The sequence below is a fragment of the Colletotrichum scovillei genome (assembly GCF_011075155.1).
Source record: "Colletotrichum scovillei strain TJNH1 chromosome Unknown Contig00006, whole genome shotgun sequence".
Lineage (NCBI taxonomy): Eukaryota > Fungi > Ascomycota > Sordariomycetes > Glomerellales > Glomerellaceae > Colletotrichum > Colletotrichum scovillei.
This window is the reverse complement of record NW_023336264.1, coordinates 4804928-4817310: the sequence shown is the minus strand read 5'-3', so window position 1 is coordinate 4817310 and position 12383 is coordinate 4804928. Positions and strand designations below refer to the sequence as shown.

General features: G+C 55.0%; 1 protein-coding gene across 1 annotated transcript; it reads right to left on the bottom strand.

Annotated features, from left to right (window-relative positions):
- Positions 1-9771: 9771 nt before the first annotated feature.
- HER10_EVM0004662 (alpha and gamma adaptin binding protein p34) lies at positions 9772-12164 on the bottom strand. The gene is made up of 3 exons (XM_035474298.1): positions 11912-12164; positions 11112-11633; positions 9772-10880 (listed from the first exon to the last, which is right to left on the bottom strand). The coding sequence occupies exons 1-3, from the start codon at positions 11988-11990 to the stop codon at positions 10333-10335; spliced, it is 1149 nt and encodes a 382-aa protein (XP_035332527.1). The 5' UTR covers positions 11991-12164; the 3' UTR covers positions 9772-10332.
- Positions 12165-12383: the final 219 nt, after the last annotated feature.

Sequence of the window (12383 nt, the reverse complement as noted above, 5' to 3'; positions counted from 1 at the left end):
TGCGCCTCACCTCATGCATCCGTATCCCCCAATCCAGATCCAGACCAGCCAAACCAGCCAGACCAGTCTCGTTCTCTCTCCGCTCTCCCACACCAGAATGACTACACACCGCCGCAACGCCGCGCGCCGCCGTTGGTCCATCGGGGCTGCTGATAGGAGGTGCACCACCGCACCCGCCATGGATCATGGCCCTGCTCGTTGCTGCAGTTCCTTGCCCTGTTGATGCTGGACTGCTTTTCTGTGCCCAGTGGCCATTGAGGGAAAGGTGGGGGAGCAGAAACATGCAGCGGCCGAGGAGAGACCAAACACGACAAAAGGGAGGCCTATCCCAGCAAGCGGGAGGCCAAAAGGGAGACCGGCAAGTGCCAGAGTGCCTCTCGCTCTCTCTTGTTGGCTTCGCGGCGTCGCGCCCGATGGACGCATTGAATCGAATCGCGCGGCATCCGTCCACCACCTGGACGCCGATGAACACTCAGCATCATGCCTAGGTGCGCAGTACGCAGTACTTTCACGAATAGATCCTCAGGCTCTGATTATTAGAAAAAGTCCATCCTTTCCTACCTCGTGTCCGATGCCAGGCTAGTGGCTAGTATCAACTAAAGGGTATCTGTCTCCTTTGTAGACAGACACTACCACGTGTTTTGCGGCTCGAAAGATGCCGCATAAGCATGAGGTAACTGGTGAGAGCGCGCCCCAGTCTCTGGATCGCTGCCCGCTATGGGTACTCGGTACAAATAGTGTCGCCTATCCTTCTGGTCCTCACCGTCTTGTGACTCCCGTCTCGTCCAACGCAACGCCAGACGCCGTGGGTCGCGAAGCATGAGCCACGGCCGGGGACTGAGGCAGAGCAAGATACTCGCAGAATGTGTCGCGCTTTCCGCCAAAATGGCCGTACCTTGCGCGGTAAGTGAGGGGAGACGGACGAAAGAGTCTCCATCCTTTTTGGGGGCCGTAAGAGAAAATCGCGGCCGGTGTCTGATGCGCGCTGCATCAGCATCTGTGGAGGCGAGTGCGGATCTCCCTCAAGACTCACGCTGTCTGGCTGTCAGTGGTCAACCTCCACCGCCCGCATCCTCGCTCCGTTGTTGATCGCCCTGGAAGGCTCGGCCTCGAGGCTTGGTCCTGTCGATTCTGGCATTCTGCCGGGAAAGGGAGGCATAAGAGCCGGACGGTGGGACGATGAACGGAAGGTCCAAGGAGGTTCCCGTCAAGCATGACTTGGAAAGGAAAGTCCACGTCCATGGAGTACGTACTCCATCCTTTGCATGCGCAGGTACGTACACGTCTGGCTGTGACTGTGGCTGATGAGACTGTGTGGGCCCGGAACGGAGCAAGCAGTGAAGCACAGATGCATGAGCGGGGCCTTTTGGGTACGGTCCTTAGGTACAGGGGTAACTGACAGGGTAAAGGTAGGTACTTTGAATCCATAATGCAGACATCCATCAGCAGACACGTCGAACGGCCGGCTCAAGAAAGGGGATGCAAGGAACGAATAGAAACAGGTCTTGGCTCAGAGAACAAAGAGAAGTGGAATCTGTGTTCTAAACTTGCAATGGACGGAATCGTACGTAGACGACACGAACAACTTCGAGCGGAGTCAGCGGACATCTTGTTTTCGAATCACTCGGTTCGGGGCAGTTGTCATGCGAAAGATGCAGCCGCACTCCATATCCCGTACCAAACAACGCCAAAGACTCGCAGCCGCAAAGCCACGACCGTCTTATCGGTGCTGTTTGAACAGGGGCTTGTTTCCGTACCTTACCTACCTGTGTATCCGTTCCCCCTCTGAATTCTCACAGACATCCGCACCTTTGTGTTACGGATAACGATACGGATGCTGGCTCTTTGGTTGTTCGAGAATCAAGACCAACCAGACATCCTCCAATCCTCCGACGTCAAGATCATCCAAAGTCTAAAGTCCCCGAATCCCAGCCGTTATCTCGTCCCGACATCCAGGCACCGGTAGGGGAGGGTGCTATAATGTGTTTTGTTATGCATTATCATGACACCTTATCCCGCCAATCTGTCGCGTCCCTCTTACTCCATCCCTTCCCGCACTTTCCATCCGTTTGCCCTTCTAGGCTGTCTATCTTCCCATGTCGAGTTACCGGGGATCGCCCACCACCTTGGTGTGCTTAGACAACGCTCCTTGAGCCAAGATACCCATCCTACTGTGTAGAACCAGAGACCCGTCATGTGCGGGCAAAACGGCAGGCCTAGTTGGCCCAAACTGTCCGGTCAGTCTTACGTCCGCGAGACGGTGGCAGGGATGCTTGGGTTCTCTCACGGGGGAAGGTACGAATACTTCAAGCCCCTCAACAAAGAAAGACCCGCAACGGTTTGTTCACAGTGCGCGGCTTCTCCGCCTTCCGTTGCACTTGCCAGTCGCACTTGCACCAAACCTAAGGAAAGAGCCACTAGCTGGCTGTACAGAACGGAGGAAGGTACGCTGGGTACCTGCGTTCCACCTTGGAAACGTCGCTCCCTGACCCCTGTTCACGTCGTTCATCCAGTCTTTTCCCGACTGGAACCTCAGGTTGAATTTCATCCACACTCTTTCTCTCTCGCTCCAAGGCTCCAAGTCAGGTCTCCATGCGGTTGCAGCGTGAACTTTCAACATGGTCCTGTCAACCTGCATCATACTGCAGGTCGAGGGCGTCTTTTGCTGGCGCCGGTCGATCGCGGTGGCATCACTGCACTACATTGCAGCACTGCATTCACAATGCACCACTCGCAACTGGGACAAGCCACATATTCCAGCGTCACATCGCTGGCTCGTCTTCGACTATTGGCTCCCACACTGTGTCGTACCTGACGTCTCTTTCGTCCGGTATTGTCCCTGTTCCTGGCGATCCATGCTCCCCCTCCTCGCCCTCCTCGCCCGACCTTCACGCTTTCCTCTCGTCCCCAAGACGCGTCCTCCTCACACAAGCCGTGTCAGGTACACAATGATCCGCCAGATGTTGTCGACTGCATCCTGACAAGCCGTGTCACAGACGACTCCAAACGAAACCATACAAACCCGCCGTGGCAACCAGGCACCTCTCGAAATAGCACACAAGGTTTCGTCGAATCGAATCGACGGCAGTCAATCATTGTCCAGGACATGCAGTCATCGATCCAGGCAGCTTCTGTTGTGGATCGTTGCGCCGCCTGACCTCACATATGCTGCATGCAGCATGCGGTGCCTGGTTGCTGTTCTGCCCACACACGCACACACACACACACACACCGTTCGTCCTCAGCATCCGTCCTCAAGCTTGGATCTGCAAGGCTCCGTTCTCCATCTTCTAAACAAGAATGATCCGTGGCGAAAAAAGGGTCGGTCTCGCTTGGTTTGGTGACGCCTGCCGCTCTGCGCAACAGTCACACAGCACAGAGACACCTGCCAGACGATAGCTGATCCACAGGCTTCTGCAGCTGGTAGTATGCGACTGGCGGTCAAGCGTCCGCTCAGACGCCGCCGTCCCGGCTTTGTGAGCCTCCAGCTCGGAATGGGTCCATCACGTATCCAAGCTGTAGACAAGACTACTTCGAACCTCACTTGACCCGTACGCCTTGCGCTAGCGCCTATCGCCGAGGGCTGACAAGGTCTTCCTAGTCAAGACCGCCATACTGAGTTCGACTGATTCAGCACAAGAAAACCAACGATTCAGTCAAAGTGCAAAGCCTCTTTTGCTGGACCTACCTAGCACTTTCCAATCACGAAATATCTGGCTGACGGCTTAGGCCGGGACCAACGTTCACAAGACTGTTTAAACAAGATAGGTTTGGACCAGCTGGATAGTTACTCATTACTGGCCACAGCACAGGCTTTTCCGAGCGGCTTGCCCACTATGCACACCCAGGCAGACGGTTCACGGCTCTTAGAACTACGCAATTCTCTTGGCCTCCAAACTGCTCGCCCGAGGGAATCCGACCGTCCACTTATTCGCGGGGCAGATCTCGACACCCATCTCCACGTCGCCTTTGCGCCCGCTCGGTTCTTCATTCGAGCGATGGGGGTGATGGCTTTATGACATGGTCGATGCTCTTGGGGAGATTCTTGTCATTTCGAGGCCATCCCGCCGGGGACGCCAACGGCACGGGGTTTGCGCCTCCAGAGGCCATCCCCTTTCTCGGACCATCAAGACCAAGCCAGTTCCAGAGAGCTTCCACCCGTATCCCAAGATACGTCGGTTGCCTTCTGGAACCACTGAGTAAGCAGGCGTCAACTTCCGCAAATGACATGTCGAGAAAGGGGCTTCCCCATGCTGAGCTGAGCTTCAACCCGCCCAACTACATACCACCCGACCTCTTCGGCCGTCATACCGAGGGATGGTGCCGCCACGCATCTTTACGCAAAAGTCTGAGTTGGACTATGTTTGCTCCATGCTCAGCATCTCCCTTTGGCCCTGTCTCGCGTCTGCAACAGACATCGAAACGTCGTACCTCTAAAAACAACGCGTCGGGGCGATCGCCTGGCCATTCCTGTGGGAGTGCCGGGAACCAAAGGGATGTCTCAGACAAGACACTAGGGCATCACAAAGATCGCTTTGCACGACGGAGGGTCTTTTTACACACTTTAAGCGTTCCGGTATACATCTTGCGAACCAATGCTATCCAACACAACGCCCACGACTGGTCTTGTTTCGCCGTCCTCTCGTTCGAGCTCCAAACGGTCTTTGGAATTCGCATCGATCCTCCCTCCGTTGCTAGACCAAAGGCAGCGACATACTCTCGTCGGCTTTCCAGGAGCCTTCCGCTTCGGCCTTGGTTTTTGGGAGACGCAACTTGTGTTACCTCGTACCTGCAGAAGCGTTATGCAGCCAGAACACCCATCCCATGGCCCAAGTGCCACTTGCGCCGAAGACACTGTAACGCAGCGCTAACTGTCTTTGACCATCCGGCCAGCTACCTCCAAGCTCCAAGCCATCCGGCCGTCCTACGGCGACCCATTCGAGATTGGTGGAGGAGCTCCATCGGCCAGCGACGGGGGACAAATATTTTGCATTCGCGAGAAACACATCCGCGAAGTTCGGCCACAGAGCAGCTGGCAGATGGATTGCGGTTGCGCGACTGCCGGAGCTTTGACTCTTAATATGCTCAGACGTCCCGGTCTGATCACGGCCGGTGACATTGGACATGCTCTGCCAATGTCAGATGACAAAAAGTTCAGACGAAATGTTCCGCCCAAGCGCTCATTGGCGCTTGCTGCCGCCGGCATCGTTCCTCGAAGGCGTGGCGCCGTCGAATAGAGCTCAAGCGATCGGAATGTCCCATGCTCGCGCACGCGTCGGCGTATCACTAAGACAGACGGACTCCGCGAAGGCGGCTACAAATCTACCATACACCATCAGGAAGCCCGAAATAGCAATGGGATCCTCCGCTCGTCCAAAGTTCAAGGTCAAATAACACCTCCATGTCTGCATTTGCCTTTGCACTTGCATTCATGGCATTGGCTGGCCTCATCCCGGCTAGGTGGTCCTTCAAAGAAGAAACCCCCCCGAAGGTTGACGAGGGTCTTGTTGGTATGCTGTTGTTCTCTAACCAACCAAGTGGCTTCGTTTCAAGTGTTCCGAACGGCGAAGCATAGAGTTTGACTTCATCCTGCATGGAAACGAGGGAGATAGCACTCAGAGTCCACAGGCTTTTTTGCTCAATCGAGACAACTCCGCTGTCAGCGCCGAAGCAAAGTCGTGGAGCAACGGAGAGGGGACGGCATTGCGTCGGTGATGCATGACGGTTCGGCTCCGTTTTCCACAATCGGTCTCGTTAAAGGGGTGCGCGAAGTGCGAGAAGGTCAGCACAGTGTTAAGGAATGCGGAAGACTGTCCCTGAGAACTAGTCGGTGTCAGGGCTCCCAGTTGTCTTCAGCAGGATCCGCTTTTACCCCTGAGCGTTGATGCTGATACCTCGCGACTTTCTCAGGAACGTTGCGGCTCAGCCAACCAGCCTCGAGAAGAAGAACGGGGATATGTCAAAGTCAAATCACTCTCATTGGACATTACGCTTGAAACTTGGCCGAATTCGGTCAGGCGAAAGATCGTCGATGGATTTCCTTGTCGGGTTAGAAAGAGAGCCACTACCGCAGCATCTCAAGGCTCAGGGCTTAAGGCTCTCTCATGGAACCAGGGCAGAATCGCCAGACATGGAGCCTGGAGGAAGAGAAAGGGAGGGGTGAGAGTCTGAGAGAGCCTTCGTTGAGGTTCCCCCTGCCTTTTCACGCCTCTCTGGCCCCATGGACCCTCATTCTGCGGATACGTCGTGCCTTTTTCGTCTGATCTTTTCTCTTCCCGCTTCTGGCTCGCGTCTCCAGTCCTAGTCCCCCGGTCCGCCTCCGGCCCCGTTCAACAACAACTGTCAGACAAGAGCCCTGTCGGAGCGCGGCCGTTGTGCAGCGTGCTTCCTCCGCGAAACATCAACCAAGAACCCTGGAGGAAAATCTGTATGAAATACAGATGGTTATCTTCTTTCGCTGCATAAAGGAGAACGGAGGAGGAAGTCTAGCCGTGACCATTGACGACCGACCGTCGCATAGTTCCGTGCGTTGTTGGTGGGAGATCGTGGTTTTGGATGCCCACTCGCCGTTGGCCTCAGATTCAAACAATCTAAACACTTCTGTTACTGACTCAGCCACCGAAGCCGACGACGGTCGTCCGCAAGTACGGCGGGGCCAACTCTGGCTCTGGAATCCATCCATCGCCCTCTTGAGTTGCCAGCCCGCCGCCGCATGTGTCCGGATTTCGCGGTCGCCGGTATGGGCTGCCCATTGCTTCAAAGAATCTGCCCGTCTGGGGTTCATCGCTGCTAGCATCACCGGACGCCGGACGGGGACCCCAATCTCACAGCCTGGCGAATTCGTTCCAGAAGAATCGTCGAACATTGCGAGCCCAAAATCCCTGGCCAACTCCCCTTGGCTTTGCCCCTCCCCCTATCTCGAGCCCTGCAGAGTTAATCCTCGCTTGCCGGGAGCCCTTGAGAGACCGGCTCTTGCTGCTGGACCCTTTATGGATAACACGCAAGATTGCCGCAAGAGGTAGACAAGGCGAGGAATAGGCGAGATGTATCGCTGACATTTCCGCCGCAAAGTCGGTGGCACCAACCCACAGAATCAAACGGTGGCATGGAAATCGGCTACTGGCAGCCAGGCAACACGAGAGCGTGTGACGCTTTACGGATACAGGGTCCATCTATCAGATCTGCTGCTCCGGAAATCCCGTCAGCTGACCATCCGCAGCTACCGAAAAGGCTACAGTCTTCATCAAGCCCGTGTTGTCGATAGTTGGCCAATTTGGCTTGGCTTGACAATGGCGTGCTTCAAAGTCTTTGTCGTTCCTTTGTTTCCACACTACGAAACGCTCATGGCTGTCAAACTGTCAGTTGCCATCGATACCGTCCCAAAAGTCTGGTTCTGCTTCCGCAGCTACGTCCGAAGGTCCAGAGCTTTCGTGTCGCTTGCAAATGCATTCAGCTCCATGTCCACCACTGACAGAGCATAATTACTCCGCAAACGTTGACCAATGGGCATGTTGCTGAAGCCGGGGCTCCGCCGAGGCATGAATGATCATCGCGACGCTGCGACAACACATCGGGAAGCGCGCCTTGACGCGTTGCCATTGCTTACTCCAATTGCATTGTTTTGAAGCCTCATGGGCAAGATGGTGCATGCCCACTGCGCATTTTACGATTGTCTACTTCCCATTACATGAGAGATACCGTGCAAAGAGGCTTATCGACGCTACCGACTGTGAGGCAGAGCTCGAGATCCCACAGCATCGCACCAGTAAGCTCGGACGATTATGTATTCTCCTCGATCGACTTGGCTACAGCCTACCTGCACGAAATGCTCTCTTTACTGGCATATAATCGACCACAGGTTACCAACGATCACAAATGCAGCGTCTAGCGAAGCCCCCAACAGCGCAGCAGGGTACCCAAAACTACCGTGATACCGGGCCAAGCATTCCCAATCGAGTTTGCTGAAACTTAGCAGGTTATCGCTTCCTCGACAAGCATTACAGGCATCGCTGAGAAATTTCCGATTGAGCCTAGCTTCCCCGCCGGCAGAGGAGGGAGGATTCGTGAAGGAAAGAAAAATGACCACCAGTCATGCGACGCCAGTCTCCAGCGCGCTCGCGCAGCTCCGCCGCATTGTTTGGCGATGCGCGGCAGAACATTCTATTGCTACAAAGACCTGCGTGCTCGGGCCTCTAGAGGGGACAGGAGTGAGGAGGGGAACCACGTCGGCATGAACCAAACTGTGGGCCGTATGGAGAGGCTGTGCCGGACTTGTCCCTGCTCGTCGTCTGTCTGCGACGTCGACGTCGTGCATCTGTACGAGATCGCACAAGGGCTTGCAAGAGGATCGACGCTAGCGTTCGTCTGATGTTCTCTCCGGCCCTCACCGAGACGGGTCCCCTGGCCGGCATCCCGCTGACACCTGCTTGACCCCGAGACGGGACTTGACCGTCGAATTGTTCGGATCAATCTATTCTCCCGGGTTGATCCAGCTTCTCGGCGATTGACAAGACCTACCGAGGGCTTCTTTTTCATGACTCGGTATAGGTAAACTCAAGCGCGGAGCGTCCCCGAAGCATAACCCAAGTAACGAACGACCTTTGGCACTATGGACTGACTGCCTACGCTAGCCTTGCCGCATGATACTAACGGATTTCCTGCTTCGTTCGCCCGCCGTCCGAACTGCTCGATTCGAGTGGGTTCACTTTATATTTTCAAGCCGTCTAAAGCAAACCTATATGTCTGCTTAACCACGCCCTCGGTTTTCCCTGGCCCAAAACGGGTCAGCTTGCGCAAGATATTGTAACGGGACTGTCTCCGCACTAAAAAGCAACACTCTATGCATGCCACGCGGCGTGTCGAAGACTGGAAGGAATAGGAGACGCTTGGGGATTCTCGGAATATGCCAACTTGGGCATACACAGCCGGGGCAGTATTTTGCTAGAAACCCCAGGATCTACGTCTTTCGGATAGTTTTCACTTTGTCTGCTTACGGGAGATCGGCATGAAGCCACATTTCTGGAGACTTTACTCTGTGTGGTGCCCCTTTTGGATGTAATGGCTGACGTTCGTTGTTGCTCCATATTGTTTTCATCATGGTCACTAGCAACTCCACGGGCTACGGCTCAACACCACGACGAATGCCTCCAGGCAGGCTTTTGGCTAGTTGGCTGAAGATGGACGTTGCGAGGTCCCACGACAGGGAGAAATTTGAGTGGATGGCGACAGTTGGAGAGTGCAGAAGGAACATATGGTTGGCTGCATATCGAGCCTCTCGGGTTGTGTAGATCTGGTGCCGTTTTCATACATGGGCCGGTTTGCTTCGCCTTATGGATCAATAAGCCCATCTGGGATGTTCAGACGTATAAGAGCTGCGTTACAGAGGGAGGGACGAGTACTCACACATGTGAGTTTATGGTTCCCATGAGATCAGGGGCTGTGAGGACTGCGATTGCCTTTGTGGCATCTTCATACTACGTTGTAAGTGGTCGACTCTGACGCCAATTGCTTTGCATGTCAGTACCCAGCTGAATGACCGCTTGCGTCTGTCACACTGCTTCAGGTATACTATTTGCTCAGTTGCATGAGCCGGAGGATTATCATAACTCGCTGAACATCGGAATCATCAGCGCATTATCTACAGAACCTTGAGGTAGGTAGATTGAGTTATGAGAGGCTGGGCTTACAGCCTGACGGTGGTGAGGCATCACTAGAGGAAAGGAGTTCTCCAAAGTCGAATTATCCTGCTTCATATATCGATTTTCTCGCAGTCTTCTCTTCGTATCTTTGGACCTGACGTTCCTAGGTATGCATGTCATTACGCCACCATTTCCATCTCAAGTGATGACGGAAGCTGGCATCCCTGGCCTGAAAGGTGGATTCTGCTGCCCTTTGACCTTCAATCCGATGAGGGTCTCCCTCGCTCTCTTCTCTGTATAGAATATAGAAAGGTCATGACCTTTGGTTCCCGGACAGCCTCAAGCGCGAAGTGTCTGTCGACAAGATTTCTGGGTGACAGGACTACGGGTGTTCAAGGTTCCAACCAGTTGTTTTCTCTTCTTTTCCGTCACTGTTTCTGTTCAAGGGAAACAGATCATTGGTCCTCCAAATTGCTCGCGAAAGAAAGCCCGCTCCCAGAGCAAGCCGACCAGCACCCCATTTCTCAAATACCGCTTCCATCTCAGAGGTTGTTTCCTCTCGTGTTTTGTTTCCAGTGACGTGAAGTCTGCACAGCTGAGGTGATTACACGACTGACCGACGTCAATGGCCCAACCCCCATAACCAGACCAGATCGGAGGAGCCGGAAGCGCATTTCTCTCCAGCCCACCCCTTTCAAAGCTCCTTCATCACCTCCCCAACAGCCTTCTTCGCCATCCTCCGCCTCTGGTCCTCTGGCAGACCCGCGCTGAGGTCCCGGACAGCCTGCAACTTGCGCATCATCTGCTCAATCTTTTCCACGTCCTCGGCGTCCAGGTCCTCTTTTTCGGCGTCCTCGGCCTGTTTCTTTTGCTTCTTCGCGTCTGGGTTATCGGTGGTAGCGGCGCCTCCTGCGGTCTCACTCGTTGCTTTTGCCGTGTCCGCTGCTCCCCCTTCTACTACTTCATCCTCATCCTCCGGCTCCTGCTCGAGATTCCAAATCGCCTTCTTCAACCCTTCGAAATCCGCTCTGTCGAAGCCGAAATCTAGGTTCTCTGGGTCGTCGAGGTCGAAATCGTCGTCGTCGTTGCCGATGCCGCCTGCTAGAGGTCTGGGTTTCCTGGGTAAATCACCGGCGGCGGCGTCGAGGTCCGAGTCGAGGTCTGATGGGCCGTCCATGTCGTCTGCGGCGTCCCAGTCGTTGGACTCGAGGGCCTCGAGGACTCTTGCTATGCCCATTTTCTCTGGGAAAGGGGTGTCAGCGTGGAGGGGCCTTTAATGTTGTGCCGAATAGGGGTAGGTTCCGGGACAAAGGTGCTCTGCTCTCCCACGGCCCCTTCTTCTCAAAACGGCCCTCGACTGTTAAAGCAAGGCTCAAGGGTATGAACCGCAGACTGAATGGCCCGAAGCGAGAGGGAGAGCCAAAAAGCAGAAACGGAAAAGAAGAGGCAAGAAAGGCAATGTGAAATACGAACCTCCAAACTCGTTCCGGCCATCGTCCTTCTTTCCCCCACGAACCTGAACGAACTCGAGTCCCCATTCAGCGCAGAGATCCTCCCACTCGTCCGCCATCTCGTCCCCGACGCCGATGCCCAGCCCGACGCCGTCCCATCCCCACCCGCCGAGCCCTTCGCGAACGACCCTCCCGACCTCTGTGATGAGCGCGCGGGTGTCCTCTACCGAAGGCGGGGGACTCGATGCCGGTGCTAGTGCTGGCGTGGCAGTGACGGCGACATCTGCTGGTGCAGGGGCCGATGTCGAAGACGATGATGAAGAAGAAGAAGAAGGCAGGGCAAAAACAACAGCCAACCCGCCCAACACCGTGAGAACCTCCTTGGCCTCGGGCGAGAGAAAGGAGGCGGACCACTCGACCGGGGCGTCGACGAGGTCCAGCCAGATGGGCACGTCGGCGGTGTAGTAGCTCGTCTTGATGGGGAGGATGTGCGTTGTGCCCGCGAGGGTTGTGGATGCCGGTTCTGGGTGAGTGCCCGTGAGGTCTATATCCCCGCGTCAGTGATGCTTCTTTGTTCCGGTAGAGATTTTGAATGAGAGGATGTGTGAGAGTGTGATGTGGTGAGTTTCGGTGAGATTTTCTTTTGGGAATGACATGGCCGTTGGATTTTCTCATGTGATGCGGGTGTATTCCCGTTTCATCTCATGGCAAGAGTGAAATGGATGGGATAAAGAGCTTCTGTTCAAGGATGAAATGTCATGTCCAGATGTCAAGGCCTGAGTAGAGAAACAGGTGGGAGAGAGAGAGTCTCGCGTCACAAACCTTTAATGACTCTACTCAAATGCTGCGTCGAGTCCGCAAGCGAGACCGCCAACACCCGGCGCGGATTCTTGACTTCCATAACTCTGTCACCTTTCCTTCTTTCCTCGATGTTGTTCGTGAATCTGCGATTCGGCGTTCTTGTTATTGAAGAAGTTGGACGTTGAACGACACGACGTTGGTGAACAACTTGGCGGGCTTTATGAGTGTGTGAGCTCTTGAACGGTCCGGCGCAATGAGATTGACTGAGGTGAGGTGGGATGGGATGGCGGGGCACACAACAAAACGGCGGGGTTCCGTCGGCGCAGGGTCTAGATTACCTAACTCTGTGCGGACGGTCCGTACTCGTCCAATTGGTGTACCAAAATCTTTGGTCGCCCGTGCCGTCCGGACGGAGCTAGACCCTAACGATGCTCGAGCGTGCTTACCTTACACGAAGCGGAAGGGGGTCCAGTCCGCTTGTGAGACATGGGAC

Bases quoted from the DNA above. Each gene is read 5' to 3' on its own strand.
- HER10_EVM0004662 (XM_035474298.1), bottom strand. From the start codon at position 11,990: ATGGAAGTCAAGAATCCGCGCCGGGTGTTGGCGGTCTCGCTTGCGGAC. The intron at 11,634-11,911 runs GTTTGTGACGCG...GCGGGGATATAG, and splicing joins TTTGAGTAGAGTCATTAAAG to ACCTCACGGGCACTCACCCA. The intron at 10,881-11,111 runs GTTCGTATTTCA...CCCCTTTCCCAG, and splicing joins TGGCCGGAACGAGTTTGGAG to AGAAAATGGGCATAGCAAGA.